Source organism: Embiotoca jacksoni, unplaced genomic scaffold (genome assembly GCF_022577435.1).
Source record: "Embiotoca jacksoni isolate LCO1_2020_lvr unplaced genomic scaffold, fEmbJac1.0.p SCAF_18, whole genome shotgun sequence".
In the NCBI taxonomy this organism is placed as follows: domain Eukaryota; kingdom Metazoa; phylum Chordata; class Actinopteri; family Embiotocidae; genus Embiotoca; species Embiotoca jacksoni.
In genome coordinates this window covers 1,907,548-1,923,758 of record NW_027185318.1, presented here as the reverse complement: position 1 = coordinate 1,923,758, position 16,211 = coordinate 1,907,548, and the positions used below count along the sequence as shown (strand labels likewise).

At 41.9% G+C, this 16,211-nt stretch overlaps 3 protein-coding genes across 3 annotated transcripts in view; 2 read left to right on the top strand and 1 right to left on the bottom strand.

Moving 5' to 3' along the window:
• ppp1r14d (protein phosphatase 1 regulatory inhibitor subunit 14D) overlaps positions 1 to 5,152 on the top strand; it is a 7,046-nt gene extending 1,894 nt beyond the window's left edge. Inside the window, exons 2-4 of the mRNA XM_069151991.1 lie at positions 4,111 to 4,191; positions 4,510 to 4,542; positions 4,703 to 5,152. Coding sequence (XP_069008092.1) covers positions 4,111 to 4,191; positions 4,510 to 4,542; positions 4,703 to 4,771 — 183 coding nt within the window. The 3' untranslated portion in view covers positions 4,772 to 5,152. The remainder of the gene's footprint in view (positions 1 to 4,110; positions 4,192 to 4,509; positions 4,543 to 4,702) is intronic.
• A 1,379-nt stretch (positions 5,153 to 6,531) lies between these two features.
• On the bottom strand, positions 6,532 to 9,550 carry zfyve19 (zinc finger, FYVE domain containing 19). Its single transcript, XM_069151990.1, has 11 exons — positions 9,328 to 9,550; positions 9,107 to 9,228; positions 8,952 to 9,005; positions 8,700 to 8,866; positions 8,451 to 8,593; positions 8,247 to 8,355; positions 7,893 to 8,111; positions 7,656 to 7,732; positions 7,324 to 7,425; positions 7,065 to 7,228; positions 6,532 to 6,847 (listed from the first exon to the last, which is right to left on the bottom strand). Exons 1-11 carry the CDS (start codon positions 9,379 to 9,381, stop codon positions 6,769 to 6,771), a joined length of 1,290 nt encoding a protein of 429 aa, XP_069008091.1. The 5' UTR covers positions 9,382 to 9,550; the 3' UTR covers positions 6,532 to 6,768.
• Positions 9,551 to 9,636: 86 nt separating this feature from the next.
• On the top strand, positions 9,637 to 13,079 carry bub1bb (BUB1 mitotic checkpoint serine/threonine kinase Bb). Its single transcript, XM_069151989.1, has 9 exons — positions 9,637 to 9,739; positions 10,438 to 10,602; positions 10,683 to 10,742; positions 10,828 to 10,972; positions 11,073 to 11,269; positions 11,349 to 11,512; positions 11,621 to 11,814; positions 11,889 to 11,989; positions 12,208 to 13,079. Exons 2-9 carry the CDS (start codon positions 10,460 to 10,462, stop codon positions 12,494 to 12,496), a joined length of 1,293 nt encoding a protein of 430 aa, XP_069008090.1. The 5' UTR covers positions 9,637 to 9,739; positions 10,438 to 10,459; the 3' UTR covers positions 12,497 to 13,079.
• The last annotated feature ends 3,132 nt before the right edge of the window (positions 13,080 to 16,211 follow it).

Genomic DNA, 16,211 nt, shown 5'->3' with positions numbered 1-16,211 from the left:
TTTTTTTTTTTTTTTTTTTTTTTTTTAGAGAAATGTGGTTACAGGCGAGCACATAATCAGGGTTGAGCCTCGCTAGTATACGGTGGAGACATTTCAGTCACAGGGATTTTCAATATTGTTTAGGTATTTTCCAGACCACAATAATAATTTCATGAGGTTTCTTCCATCTACACCCCAAGCCTCCTTCCCTGTGGTAATATATGGTAATGTGAAGCTGAGGGTGGAATAAATCACATTAGTGAAAAAGAGGGGACACGGACAAAAAAACAACAACAGATCTGAAGTCGACTCTTCTGATCTTGTCCCAGAAACATACAATTATTTCACATTCTCAGTACTTTGCCTTTCATGTGCTGGTTCCAACATAATCTAATCCGAGTATTAACATGCAGCACATGCACAGCACAGATAGTGGATGTTTCCCTCCGGCTACGTGATGGATGGAATTACAGTGGCACGAAACACCACAAAATTATTTAATTGAGATATAAATCATATATGAAGTTACGATGTTAACTTCCTCCTCAGAGCAGTCTATGTTCATATGAAAAGGCTCAATGTTCCAGCTGGGACAGACTGGATATTTGCATTAGCCACTTGTGTGGAATTAGCTGAGGCTTGTCCATGTGCAGTGGGCGGTGTAATGAATTTTGCATGGACTCAGGGGAAGGTTACTCTGTTGGGTCTCCAAGTCTTCCGCGTGGAAGCATTTACCGTCAGTCCCCTGTGTCTTGGCCTGAATTATTTAGCCACATCTCTAATTCATACTCGTGCTGCCTCGGTCTGGAGCGGCCGCCTTCATTGCAGACTTCACACCTTTTCAAAAATGGTAATCTAAAAAAAGGTGTAAAAAAAAAAAGAAGAAAGAAAAAGTTCTTAAACAGGCCAGAAAACTACAAACAACTTCAAGGCCGGTGTGTTTGGAGCTCAGATCTGTGTTTTAGGTCTTTTCAGTGAACACCTGTTTTACTGAAATGTAGAAACTCTTTTTGTTTTGTCAAAAAGTTAATTTGTTTAAAACTTGATGGAGACTAGATTTAAAACTAATCCAGAGCAACTCCAATCAAGTTCTTAACATTTTTTGTTGGTTTTATATCATCAAACAACAGGTTTTGGTTCTTTATACTTTGTTTACCCCCCTTTAATTACACCATGACTCATTCAGTTAATGCATATTTTGATAGTTGACAGTTCGTGCCTTTGCCTGGAAAAGGAAAGGTTTCTCACAACAGACACATTTTCCTGGGCATGGTTTCCTTTATAATAGCAAACACACAGCGAGTGTAGTAGAACCACACTGTGTTTGATGTCAGGGTTTGGTTGTAATATTTTCTAGTGACAGGCCATTTAACTGCGTTATGTAACATGCTGGGAAATTACAGGACGTTAAACTAAACCTGCTTCAAATAGTAACAGCAAAAACATGCTGCAAACTGCTTTCACCCACAATATGAAAGTGGGACAAAACAACAAACCCTTCTCGACTCTCTACCGCTGGAGGGGCTTTAAGAGTGTGATCTCACCTGCATGGTGTGACACAATAGGTCATTAATTACCACATTTAGGTTTTTCTTCTGTTAAGGATCATGAATAGCAAAGCTCATGGTAACATGGCTTTAAGCTGTCTTGTGTCCAAAGTTGATGATTTATATTTATGTACAGTCATCGCAGATTATCTGAAGGCAAGTGGAACTGTGGAGAACTTCAAGTGAGTCTACTTCCCTTTAGATAACACGCAATAAATGTAATGAAAATAATAATAATGACCACCATAAATGTCAAGGACATTCAGGCTTTCAGTCTGTTTTTAATGTACCTAACAAAGGTCAAGGGTCAATTTTGGCCTCCAGGTCGCCCCAGGTGAAAAATCAAAGTTCTCCAGAAACATTGGGACTCATTCACTTGGGCTCATTAATATATTAATACTCATTTGGATGAGAGTGACAAATAACAAACTGATAAATCTCCCATCCTTAAGCAATAATAATCCAAATGATTTATACAGCACTACACTTAATACAATTATAAACTGTGTGTCAGAAATCTGTTCACCACCACAACAGGGATGAAGAACTACAAGTTGCAAACAGATCTTTAGATCAACTCATGATGATGGTGAAACTTTCCTGATTCTGAATTATAAATTCCAGCCGAGGTTCTTCTCATCTCGACTCTAATCATCTGGGAACCACTTTTATATTAATGAGTTTCAGTACTAGTGCCAGCGTTCATTTTAGCTTTAACTTTAAAGTTCAAAAAAGGTGCTGCTGAGACGGTTTCTGCCCAGAGGCCTCATTAAAATGCCGTTTTCCTCTGACAATGAAGTTAGCTCTCATAAAGCAGGAAACTGTGGCTGCGGGAAAAAAAAATGAAGTACTTGAAAGTGCTTTGGAAGGTTCATATTGCACTTCTTCATGATAAATGCACATGTTGTCCTCAGCTCTGTGAGAAGGTTCATTGATATTCAGCGGTGCTCTGCAGGGGACGGAGGAGGATTGAGAGCAGTAGAAATAAAAGAGCAGTTTGAATTGTTTTTCTGTTGTATACTCGCAGCTCACATTTACTCTTTACTCAGTGGACATATAGTGTTATATAATTATAGTGGGGCCACTTAACACTCCTACACATTCAAAAGAGCTCAGCCAAAGCTAGGTGAACGCCACAATCCCATATTACAGTAAATGTGAGCAGGTATTTAGAGTTATCAACACCAGAGTAATAATAAGATAAATGGAATATAGTTTAGTGACAAAACTTTGAGTTAAGTTTTGAAATACCCTCTCAAATAGATTACTATAGACTGCTGTTACCTCTGGTTATCGGCATGCTTTCTTGCGGTGAACTCTGAACTGGGGAGTTGTTCAGAGTCAAGAAAAAAAAGTAAAATGAAGCCCACATATACAAAACAAGCAAGAAGTATAAAACGCAGACAGACTTAAAACAATCTGCCGTGTTTCATGAACACGAAACACTTCCAAGTACAAAATACAAAGCAAAAAGACCATCTGCAGCCTAACACAGCACAGAGCTGGTAAACCCACACAGCTCAGAAATGTACAGCATGGGCCATGAAAAGAAAACGAAAAAAACAAGACTTCATTCCTGCATTTATCCTGCAGACATCAGCAGAATCATAGGGTCCAAACTGGTAGTGTGTATCAATTAGAGGGAGCACAGGGGACTCTGAAGGTGGGCCCATCTATTCTGCCACTCAGCACTTCCACATTGATTAGCTCTCTCGCCATCGAGAAAGCAGTGCGAGCCCCATCCTCTCTCCAGCCATGAAAACTTCCCAACCGGAAAATATTCCTCCTAAAAAGAGGCCACACTTGTCAAATGCGAGTGTACGCTTGCTGACTCCAGATATCTTTGTGTTCAAGATTCGTCCAGTGAGCACTTCTCATTCCCTCTGAAATAATGTGTGTGAAAGGTATTAAGAGCTCGTGACGTGAATTGATTACTTTGCTATATTCGCAAGTGGAGACTTCTACAGTCTTTAAATCAGACGGCCATTAATCTTTGAATGTCATGTCAGCTATTGCTTAGTTAAGAATAACATTTTATTGAAAAAAAAAAACAGGGGTTTGCTTTAGAAAACACACAGGTCAGTATATTCCAGTGAATACGACCCCTTATTTCAGATGCAATGTGTAACAACCCATCTGAGATGAATATATATTCTTTGGAAAATATTTAAACTGTGTCAGTAATGGCTGAGCGAAATGCTAGCTGGGTAAACCATCCATGAAATCTGATGGTGGCATGTGGCAGGATGGCCTCCGAATGCCTTTCTGCCTCAGTGCTCTTCAGCTCGGCTCGTGTGTACAGCGCATCAATCGCATCATTGTTATGACATACGCGCCTATTTTTCTTTCTCAATTTCTACAATAAAAATCCACACTGATAACTATATTATTACCTCCGAAACAAAAGCGAGGTGATGTTTTAAAACCTGATAATATTAGAATTGTCGCTGTCTACCCTCTTACCACTGGGAGTGAAAGGATGGCAAGAGACCCAGATTATACAGTACGGTGCAATTTACAAACTTTTGTCGCATGCAGAAACACAAGTGTAGTAATACTGTTTTATTTCTCTGGGCTCTCACAGGAGGAAGAGATCCCGGAGTTAGAGATCGACATAGACGAGCTTCTCGAGCTGCCGGACGAAGGCCAGAGAAGCCGGCTGCAGGTGAGATTGAGTAGATTAACAGAAATATGATTTAATGTCCCAACTTTATTCATATCACAATGTTAAATCCTTAGGTCTTAAGTTGGTTTATTCAGTCATTTACTTCATATTAACTGTCAACATTCAGCCCACAGAAGATGAACATTTGAACACTTCGCAGGTTTCTAATCGATGCCTCTGTACACGTGACTATTTGCTATGTGGGGAAACAGTTTAAGAAACACTTGACCCTTGCTGGAATCCGGTGTTGTGATGTTATCAGAGAATGAGCGATGGGAAATGTTAGTGAGCTTTATTTCTGCTTGTTGTCTTTGTTAGGAGCTGTTGCAGGAATGCGGGAAGCCAAAAGAGGTGAGACAAAAGAACTATATACACAACATTAAAATCATTTTTAAAAAAAGACTGAAAGATGAATCCACTAAGAAACAATAACATGACTTCATTATTGTCATTTTTATGTTGTCTAGTTTATAAAAGTTACAGAAAAGAATCTGTCCTTTTCCCCCCACAGGATTTTATCAACGGGCTGCTCTACAGGATAAAAGGTCTACGCAAAATGTCAGGTCCCTTGAAGAAATAATTATAGGTCAAATTAAGAATCGAGACAACATGGAGCCGTTTGGATGCCTGAATGTGCGCTTCGCAAGTCCGGGGGACTCTCGTCCTGCCCTCTCCCCCATCTCCCCCATCTCCCCCCTCCCTGGGTCAACCTCAGTCTAAAAGCAGAGCAGTCGGGTTTTGAATGGATTTTTTAAATTTTTATTTCACTTTTAATTTATGGACCGCTATAACATTTTGTCTCCCCATTAACATACCAATGTGATAAAAGTTGTACTGTCTATTTACTCAGATGGACTGTTTTTTGTGTAAGACTGTACATTTTCAGTTGCATATTTATGTACATAGATATTTTGTTCAGATAACAGTGTTGTCGAAATAAAACTGAACATTTTCAAAACAAGGCTGTTCTTGAATTTTGGAAATGGTTACATCTGATTTTTAACAAAGCGATTATGTATCATCAGGTATTATTTATACCACATATACAAATAAATATCAACATGTACATTACAATGGTTACATTTAAAGTACCGTTTAAACTACCCTGTTACCACAATTGCTCTTGATTACTGCTCTAAAACACAAAGAAGGATTACGCCCTACTGTCTGGAGACAACTGTAGGACTTCCCTATAGGAAGGCAGTCAGCATATCAGTCCCACAATGCAACGGGCTATTTTCCACTGTATATTTTTCAACAGAGCGACGGAAACAAAGGAGACGTTGACATGTCAAGTCTAAAGAGTAAACACAGTGAAATCAGCAGCAGGATGTTCCATTAAGTGTGCATCCATTATCCTCATCCATTTCCTGTCTGTGGTGCGTGTATGACATGGCCAGAAAAAAAGGCAAACACAGTAACGGCCCTCAATACAAACGTTAATGGAGCCGAGGCCCCGGAGGAGAGTGTAATTATGGTTTCTCCTCAGTTGGTGAGACAGTAATGCACACTGATGAAACTGCACTCTGGCCTCCTCGCTGCCATACACAGGGGGTCTTTCGGTTCAGGGCTCCATTATAGTAATTTGTATGCCCCCCCCCCCCTCCGGTTCCACTCTTGCTTCTCTGACACAGAAGCCATCCGTACTGCAAGACTACACTTCTGACCAGGCCCACCGAGACATTTTCGTCAAGTACCGCTGTCTTTGATCAAGGCCTCGGTGTTAAAAATAAAAATAAAAATATATGCTTGTTTCCTCTTAAATGCGACATCGTGCCCAATGCTTCTTGCTTCATTTATAATAAAATTACACGTAGGGACAAGAAAGCGAATACTCATGTCAGGGTCGGAGCCAAACATAGATTACAAGAGTGACTGCAGTGACTGCCAAAAGAAAACAAAGCCCTCAGTAATCCTTTTATACTGACTCCTCTGTGCTGCTTCAGTCCAGAGCTGACAGTAGTCTGGGATTGTACATCATCCCAGATGAGATCATGATGCGTCTGCTTTCTGTACGGGCTGTAAAAACATTAAAACGATCAAACAATGACAAGTGCAAAGTGCACTCGATATGAGCTTTTGTTGCTATTAGGAAGTAGGACGACGGACATTAAAATAAACTTGAAGTTGGACAGTTTTAGACTTGCGTGCAGCAGCTGTGGAGTAAAGAACCAACACTGTCTAACAGCCTGTGCAAAAGTCACTTCTATTATTTTATACATTCCATAAAAACTAAGCTATGTTTCAGATATTACACATATTGTATTGCATTTATTCAGGATTTATGTCTGTCTAACGTGCTCTGTTAGGAATGTTACCTTTTGTTTCTTAACATATTCCTTTTCTTTTTTTTTGTTATTAATCTGAGCAATTGCAGGAAGCAGGTGCAGCTTTTCCTGGGAATTATTGGATAAATTGAGGAGTTCTGGCTTGCTTTAAATAATAAATGCCGTTTCAATTTTGCTGACATGCTGTTTCATTAACAACAATAAGTCATTTAAGGCTCAGGAGTACGTCCGACCAAACAAGTGATGACTGACCAGAGCCTGATAAGGCAAACGCCTGCAGCACAGTCTATCATGTCTTCCTCTTCTTCTTCGGTGCAGTGTAGCTACTGGTGCGATGCTCCATCCTGTCATATTTATCATGGCCTTCCCTGGGGAGAAAATGGAGGGTAGATTGATAATTCATCAGACTAAATACTTTATATTCATGCTGCTTGACAGTATGGCAGCAGCCTGCCTACAATTTATCTGGATCATGGTATGCATTCCAAATCATAGCCATCTTTTTCAGGGGATCACAGTTACGACTTCCTTGCAAGGCTCCGCAAGACTTGTTGTGCTTTTTCTAATCCGTGTGTGTTATGTTACCTGAAGCAGCGGTTGCAGTACAGGTCTCCATCGCAGGTGTGACAGCGAAGGGTGGCGTCCTGGTTACAGATGCAGCACCACGGAAGCTCTTCCTCGTCGCTGTCTGATGGTTCATGTGCGACAGCAGCGGGTGAAATCTTGCTCTTGGGCGCAGGAGCCCGGGTCTTTAAAACACATGAGATCAACAAAGGTTTAAATGTCGAATAGCTTAAATCAACATTATGAATGTGTATTTTTGAGTGTTGTTTTTTATTATTACAGATTTCTTTGAGGTTTTTGTCTTTTCTGTGTTCTTTGGGCCGCTCTGTTCTAACGGTATGTTGTAGCCGCTGGCTTCGTCCAATACAGCTTCTTCTGAGAGCTGGAACAAAAATCAGACAGAAAAAACTGTAGTTCACGTTAGAAATGATGAAAAGTGTAAAATAGCGGCCCCTTGTGGCAGACGTGTCAGGTCTGAATTAGGTCACAGACATTTTTAACAGTGTAATTTGTATTTAGTATTAAATAAATTATGCACGATTCATCATCATCTACATTATAGTGTGATGCTTATTGGTCCTTAACCCCCCCCTTCCCCTCCACCTCCCATACCTGTTTTAACACTCTCATTACAGCTTCTTCCTCAGTCTCCTCTTCACTGTCAGGATGGTTGAAGTCCTCCGCAGTAACTCCAAATGAAATATAAATAAATGTCAGTTTGTGATACACTAGTATTTTAACACTTTTCATGGCCACCAAAGTTACAAGATCGTATCATATTATCTAACACTGTGATTTAAAACGAAGGATAACATGAGATAAGCGCCGGTATCTGTGCATGTTAAGCACCTTTGTCGGGGTCCTGCCCCTTCAGCTGCGCCAGTCTCTTGGCCATGTCGAGGATCTGATCCTGGGAATGGTGCTCCTTCCTCAGCTCCTCCATGGCCTCCTCAAGCAGGCGGGTTTTCTCAGTTTCCAGCTCCTTGACTGCACCCTGGTTCTCCTCCAAATTCTCATCCAACATCTCCCCCTCCCCCTTGTTAAGATCATTCATACGGCCGTCTACACCTGCAGAGGGAATCATGTCTTTGAGCATATTTAGGTGAGCGGTGCAGAAGCACGTGATGTGATTATTATAATAGTGTACGACTGCATCATTATTTATTGATTGAGAATCAATTTGTGAGACGAGTAACATCGTACTGCATTCAGGGTTTGATTGCTGGTTGTCAATGGCAACCTCCTCTGTCATCTGAGTGATCAAATCACTGGCTTGTTCAGTCTGAGTCCGATTATCTGGAGGCTGATGCACCTGTGTGAATGAGCACACGAGCCCGTTGTTACAGGGAACAATTTAGCACTAAAAGCTCGACATTTTACACGTAAGTAGGAATGAACTGAGCTCACAGGAGGAGGAGCTTGAGACGGTGGCGGGTGACCGCGTAGAGCCGCCAGACGGTCCTCCATCTCCTCTGCAGAAGGAACCGGCTGGCTGGGAGCTTTCAGAGCAGCGAGGCGAGACTCAAGCTCTTTCTCGGAGGGGATGGACTCTGAAGAAAAGGTAAAAAGGTTCAAATCGCACAGGAAATAAATAAAGTACCGCATTTGTCAGATTACATCAAAATGGCAGCTACTAAAAACATCTGATTTCCTCACTTGGCGTAGTATCCTCTTTGAGCCTTTGAAGTCTTTCAGCAATAGCCTGATCTTCTTTACTCGGGGCTCTGGCGGGTAGATGGCCGGCTTTGCTGTTTCTGCTGCTTCCATGTACGACGGGCTGCGTCAGCTGTCCCTGCTGTTTGGCCTCGAGTGCAGCGACCCGCCTGTGGAAAAACACGTGAACTTTAGGTATCATGAAACCTGCTGTGTTGAATTGTTTTTTCTTTCCCATCGTCATCATAAACTGACTTTTTGTAATTTTCTGGAGGAGACCATCGTCCGGCGTTGTTTGGAGATTCCCCACTAAAAATGGAGAGAGATAAAAAAAAACCATAAAACGGTTGAAGGATTACTTATGGCTTCATCTCAGTGCATGTACGTGCTGTGCTGTGCTTGAGCTCCACCTCGTCAGATTGCCATGGCACTGCTTGCAGACCTTCTGCTGGGTGTTTCCACAACGAGGCACCACAGCGCTGAAAGTCAAACAGCTGGAGCAGAAGGAACGACCGCAGCTCTTACAGCCCAGCTGTGAAGACATCACGACGTAAAATAAACACGATACTTTCCATAAAAACCCGCTTTCATGCGGATGTGTGTGTTTGATATTAGTCAGCAGATACCTTACCTCCTTCTTAAAGAGACTGAACTTTGATGCACAACAATAGCAACGATTGTCCATCCCGACACGTGCAGAGTCATCAGACAGACAGTTATAATAATGACTGATAACGCCGTATATGTGAATATATCAAGAAAATCCACTCAATGAACCCTAACTTGGCGGCTAGCTCCCTATTTTACAGCTTTTCAACGTTGCCACAATCAAAACAGGAACCAAACCGGAAGCTGTGTTGTGACGTCAGGTTTACGGTTTCCTGTTTTTTTTGTTCCTCCAATCAGCTTTCGCCAAATTGTCTCGCGGGCGTCGTTTAAAACGGGAGAGCCGGACCGTTCAACGTCGTTCATCCTGCGACAAAAGTTACAACTGCGAAACAAATAAACACATCTGGAACCGGGACGGAGGAGTCCAGTAAGCGGTAAGGTGCGTTATCCATTTTTATTTCACACCTGAGCGGTAAATGTCCATAAAATTACGCGAACAGCGACAAACTCGATCGAGCTGAAGCTACTGATGGCGGGCTGGTCCGTTACCGGAAGCAGCGCTGCAGTCAGAGATGGGAGATGACATCTCCAGTGAACAACACTTTATCTCCAACACTTTATCTCCAACACTTTATCTCCTCATCTCTCTTACGTTGTTATGCTGTCTAACATTAGGACACTCGTTATTTTAATTGACATATTTATGAGTTACCGTTTTAAATCCTGTCCTCGTGCTCGGAGCCTTTCTGGACGTTTCCCATCACGGTTTTTATTTTCTCTTCAGTTTTCACTCAAAACAGTAAAAATACGAATGAGAATAGGTTTAAAAAAAATACCTGGAATACTTGTACGTGGTAATATACAGCAGGATTACAATGCAACACAAATATAAGTTGTAAAAGCATAAATAAAACTCTTTATACCAGAACCAGATTCCTTTCAGTTGGAATAATTATGCGACTTAATAAGAATTTAATTTAATACATTACACAGAGGTCTGTGATTTAAAAGCCATCACAACCCAAAGATGAGATTTTTGTTTTGTTTTGTTCAACACAGTCCAAAACCCAAAGATATTTAAATTAAATGTAAAAGTGTATCTGCAGGTAAACGTACGTCTGTGTGTCTACAGGTGTCTAGTTTCTATTTCCACGATGGCAGAAGGAGGAGATGTTGAATGGGAGCTAAGCAAAGAAAACATCCAGCCACTCCGGCGAGGTCGAGACATATCAGCTTTACATCAGGCGCTCAGTCAACAACAAGACGGTCCCACTTCTGCCATCAACCAACAGAGACAGTACGGATGAAAACACTCTTTCCTCGTCGATATACTGCGATTAAACAAAGGTTTGTAATTATTATTGTTTTTCCTTTCAGAGCTTTTGAGTCTGAGCTGCGCCTGTATGAAGGAGATGATCCGCTCAGCGTTTGGGATCGGTAAGCGAAAGTCGTAGTATGCGTGTATTCACGAGCGCCGCTCTTAAATCTCTCCCTGATCCTAACATGCTTCTGTTTTTAACAGGTACATAAAGTGGACGGAGCAAACTTTCCCTCAGGGAGGAAAAGAAAGCAACCTCGCCACGCTGCTGGAGCGAGTCGTGACCAGATTCACGGAGGAAAAAACGTATCACGATGACCCTCGATACGTCGACCTCTGCGTCAAATTTGTACGTCCAACAGGTTTACACCTCGGACTAATTCTGTTTCTTTCTCAAACCAAATACGCCTGAATAACTTTTTCCGTACGTGTGCGTCGTACGTCACCAGGCAGAGAACTGCGTGGAGCCGTTGGACATTTACAGGTACATGCAAGCGCAGGAAATCGGAGTGACGCAGGCGTCCCTCTACATCGCCTGGTCTGAGGAGTACGAGAATCAGGGCAACTATCGCAAAGCAGACCTGGTCTACCAAGAGGGCTTCAAGAAGCGTGCCGAGCCGCACGATAAGCTCCTTCACTTTCACAAGTAGGTCCAGTTTTGTAGAATTTGAGAGTAAAATATTTACCCTCCATTCAACCACAGTTTTACGTTTTGATGTCCATAGAGCTCTGCAGGCACGCGTGTCCCGGCAGGCGATGATGAACGTCGAGGAGGACAGCAGCGATGATGAGTCCAAACAACCCGAGAGGGTTTCTTTATCCGACCTCAAACACAGAGGGAAGAAGAAGTGGATCGCCCCCGTCAACAGAACTGGGACGGCAATCAGAAGTAAACGCATGAATATAACAAAAGGCTGAGCTGATGTTACGCCTTTAGATTTCAGCATTATTTTGGTGGAAAGATGTTTAATTTTGATGTTTGGTTTTTTTTGGACAGGTGTTTCTGGAGGCCTGCGGTCACACGGCGCCGCTGTCCTCGGCAACGCTTCAAACAGTCGGTTGGTGGTTTTTGATGAGAACAAAGCTCAAAGCGCTGCTTCATCAGAGTCTAAGCTGGAGTCCTGGGGAGCTCCGCCCACATCCAGAGCAAAGGAGAATGAGCAGAGGCCTGAAAAATGGTGCGATGTCAAGGTAAGAGAGAACAGGCTCTTTGTTAGTGGACTTAGATGTGTATATTTATCTTTTTCTCTGTTCATAAATCATAGATGCCCCAGAAGTCAAAGTTTGGACATACGATTATGGCTCCGCCTCCTCCCAAACCCACCTTCCAACCATTTGTTGAGGAGACGGACCAGCCTCCAACAATGTGAGTGGCTTCATATTTTATCTGCCGTTTCATAACTTAATATCAGACATAAATATTAAGTGTGCATCAGATCAGGTTGATGAGAATACGAAGCAGCATATTCCTGAAATGAATTCACCAACAGTTTTGATAGTTAAAGCTATTTCTGCTGCAGCTAGTCTCTCTTTCATATATCACTGCAAATTCAATATAAGTGCATCGTTCGATCTTTCCCTCAGGACTCCATGTAAGATCAACCCGGCGGTGAACACGGTTTTGTCGGCGCGTAAGCCGATCAGAGAGGAAACTCCTCTGAAGAGGCTGCAGGACCATCATCTGCAACAGAAGGAGGCGGAGTCCGGAAAACTACAGGAGCAAAGCATGTACTGTAAAGAGCTGCTGCTCAGCGGCGCCGCCGAATTCTGCTTTGAGGAACTGCGGGCCGAACGCTACTTCAAAAAGACGGCACAAGAAACTCAGGAGGTCTTCCTTCGATCGGACCAAACTACCGGCAGCGCTGCAAACTGATGCGAACGGAAAGACTAAGAGTTTCTTTCTTTTGTGAACTTCTACCTTCACTTTTACAAGATGTTATCTGCAAATGTCTCGTGATGGTTGACTGTTTTTTTTTTTACATATTGTTCCACTGAGTTAGGAGGAGAAAAGCTTTTTGGAAAATCTTGTGAACTGAGGACACTATTTTATTTTAGATGTGTTGGCTTAATTAGAAATATAACGTATGTAGTGTAATCCAGTACAAAATACCACCGACTGAAACAGCCAGAAATAAATACGAGTGGATCAAACAATGTAAACAGGTTTGATCGTTGGATTTACAGGTGTACTAGATATAAATCTATTACATTCATTTGTGTTCATTCTCATTAAGCCTCAGCTGCTGAACTTCTCATAATATATATATTTTTTTACTTTTAGTCTGTTTATCCAGGTTTCTCTGTCTCTTTCTTGTTCCGTTTCTTGAGTAGGCTTTTCTGTACATTTCCAACAAAGTGAAAATGAGGCGATTGAGGTGGTCGTTGTATCTCGGTGGGAGTAAATGCCCCTCCTTCACCACCTGTCACTGATGCTCAATAAACTTGTTAAAACATCTGACTGATAATGAGTGTTTTTGTGTGTTATTTTAGGGGGATGGTAGTAATGCATTGTCAGCAGGGGGCATGCAAGAGGAAGCCTGGATTGAACTTCAATTAATGGTGACGAATGGGGTGCTGACTAATCTGTTGCTGCAATAAAAAAAAATAAAACAAAAACACTGATGTGCATGAATGTATATATCAATTTAAATTGTCAAATGACATTATTATTAATATTCATTCTAATAAAGTGATTCAATTTAACTTCCTCACTGCAGGGGACCCTCAGTGTGCAACACTTGCAGGGCAGCAGACTGGGGAGCAGTTACCCAGAAGCCCACTGATTTAAGAGGTGGGAGTTTACCTAAACCTAATCTAGTGTGATGATGGGATCCACTTCACACACAGCCAGCTCACAGGCCAGACTTTGATGAATGGCTGGAAGATAGGTGGTTGGCTCATTAGTAATTGAACCCCCCTCCTCTCCCCTCCTTTTTGCCGTAGTGGGCAGAACAGACCGTGGTTATCCCCAAGAGGCCTCGATCCTGATGGTCCAGAATGATGCTGCTTTTACGTGCACATGGATGACTGGAGGAGACTTTAATCTCAGACCGGAAATGTGTCCCTGCCGGCCAAAGATCCTTTCAAGTGGTGAGTCCTCACACGGCCGACTTAAAATTTTGGGCTTCGTATTGAGAGCAGCTGAAAGTCAATGATAGACGACAGGCAACATGATAACACAGCATAACTACATCATAATGCATCTCCTACATGGCTTGCTATTTGGCATGACTTATTAAAAGCTCATCAGACAGAAAATCGATAGCTCCCTGCACCGGGGAGACGGTACCGGTTCCTCTCCTCCAGGCGCCGCAGACGGGCCCTCAGAGAAGAGCTGAGGGCCGCCGCTCTCTCTGCGATAGACAAGATATATGGATCGTGTTTACAGTCAGCCTGTTTGAACGGTTTGTATTTACATGCATCATTTAACAGAAGGTTCCCTGTTAAAGCTTTTGCATCACTTAGAGGTCCGTGGTGGATGTTTAGCCCACGCAGAGGTGAGCAAATCAGTTCAGTTTGTTGCAGGCGCTTTGACTGTGGAAGCTCAAATGCATCAAGAAAAAAAAAGAAAAGACACCTAAAAATGAGGTCACTTATTTTTATTTACATTAGTGTATTTTCATGTTTTACTCATTTTGTTATAACTATAATTTTGTATCATAATTTTAAAATTTAGATTTACAATCCCATGATTTTGACTGAATCACTATCTGTTCGTTTTGACTTAATTCCTCATAACTGACTCGCTGTTTTACAACATGTGATGAAGAAAACATTGACCTGCTATATTTGAGCTTTAACTTTACCTTAAATTATTACCTGCTGTCTTGTAAATAGAACTTATTTATCAAGCTGGTTTGAATTAGTATCTCACAGTTTTCACTTAGTATGACAGCATTTTGACTTTTTATATCCTAATTGTAACTTACATACCGTGCATTATTTTTATTATAATTACTTTTATTCATCACTAACTTTCACCTTTTCACTCAGTAGATAGAAAAAGGTTTTAACACTATTCGTGAGCAGGTGAATAACAAACACAATGTCCAGATTTGTAGTTGTCTCACTGTCACAGAATTGAAGTGGATTCATATGTCATCTGGCGATGTCAGTGGATTCGGACCAGAAATTACATTTGCTCTGGCTTTACAGCCCTGATAGGCCAGCGGAGAGTAATCCCTACACATTCATCTTAAACAATAGAATGAATTGAAACGCAAACAATTAAAGCTGTATCACTTATGTGGCTCCTGGGCTTTCATTTTAATGACACTGGGGTTTAAGACAAGTATTGTCATTTGAAGCCCCTTTTTACATCACAAGTGTTTTCCCCCGCCCAGTTGGGCAGTCAGGTCTCAGGAGATTCTTTTAAGTGAAGCTGACAAATGACTTAAATAAACCCTCACGATCAACACATCTTTTTTTCAGATATCTCACAAAACCAAAACAAAGAAAAAAATAAGAATTAAACTAACTTTAATTTATCATCTACAGCATTATAGACAAGAGGGAAAAGTGTCCACAATTTTTGGTGCCTTGTTGAAACAAAAAAAGTGAAAGCAGACAGAAGTGATCCAGATCTCCTTCATACCAGCCGAGCAGAGAAGTGCGAGTACGAACAACTCGGTGATAATTGCTTTGGCAAACGGGACTATTTTTGTCATAACCACCATATTTTTGCATGTAAATACACCTATTACAAGACTGTTATCTTGATGTTCACAGCTGTAAACTCCAAAGAAATCAAGAAAATAAGTCATGCAAAGCAGCAAAGAATAGCCACGCCAATAAATATCTGTGACAATAATGTTGACAAGAGTGAAAGAGAGGGAAGGGCCATGTCTGCAATACCCCCCAGCAGGCAAATCTGCCATTGTTATGCAGATTGGTTCAGTGGAGCCTTTTCTCACTTGACTTTATTTGATGTGTAAGAGGGAACATCATTATTTAAGCCTGTTATAGTGCCTCTGCAAGCTCCTCTCATATCAAAATGCAGTGTATTACATGTATGCCCTAAATCTGGCTCACTCTTGCAGGCAAATTTCTGCATGACTTGACCCTAATACATTTTCCTGCCTTGTGTCTGGTCGTAGCTGCTGTATAAATTATTCAGGAAATGATTGTGGTGAAAAGAGAAGGGAACGTTTCACTCAAATAACGAGGATGCTGGATCCGATGTGGGGCCGAGGCGGCGCTGGAGAACTTTGGTTTCTTGTGCCTTTCGTCCACAAAAGATTTTTGGGTCACAATGGACTCAAAAGAGATTGTTCGGGTGAGAATTGCACCCTCTTACGTAAATAGCCCCACATCCCCGTTTACACACACATCCAGATACAGAAACCCCTCCTGCCATCTGCCGTCCCCGACCCTGTCCTGCCATGGATAATGCATTTGAGTGAACAGCAGCACACTGGGTGAACGCGGCACCCTCGTGTTCTCGTGTCACCCACATCGCATGTAAAGGAGACAGAGGGAGATAGATGGAGGTGGATGAAAGGTATCCCAGGTGATGAGGTTTAGAGGAGCCCTCCTCTTCTTACAGTCACTGGAAACCAGCTTGAAAAACACACACACACACACACACA

Coding starts and splice junctions, on each gene's coding strand:
- zfyve19 (XM_069151990.1), bottom strand. CDS start 9,381: ATGGACAATCGTTGCTATTGTTGTGCATCAAAGTTCAGTCTCTTTAAG. Junction 8,594..8,699: donor CAAAGAGGATACTACGCCAA/GTGAGGAAATCA, acceptor CCTTTTCTTCAG/AGTCCATCCCCTCCGAGAAA. Junction 6,848..7,064: donor TACTGCAACCGCTGCTTCAG/GTAACATAACAC, acceptor TTTTCTCCCCAG/GGAAGGCCATGATAAATATG.
- bub1bb (XM_069151989.1), top strand. CDS start 10,460: ATGGCAGAAGGAGGAGATGTTGAATGGGAGCTAAGCAAAGAAAACATC. Junction 11,815..11,888: donor AAAAATGGTGCGATGTCAAG/GTAAGAGAGAAC, acceptor CATAAATCATAG/ATGCCCCAGAAGTCAAAGTT. Junction 11,990..12,207: donor ACGGACCAGCCTCCAACAAT/GTGAGTGGCTTC, acceptor TCTTTCCCTCAG/GACTCCATGTAAGATCAACC.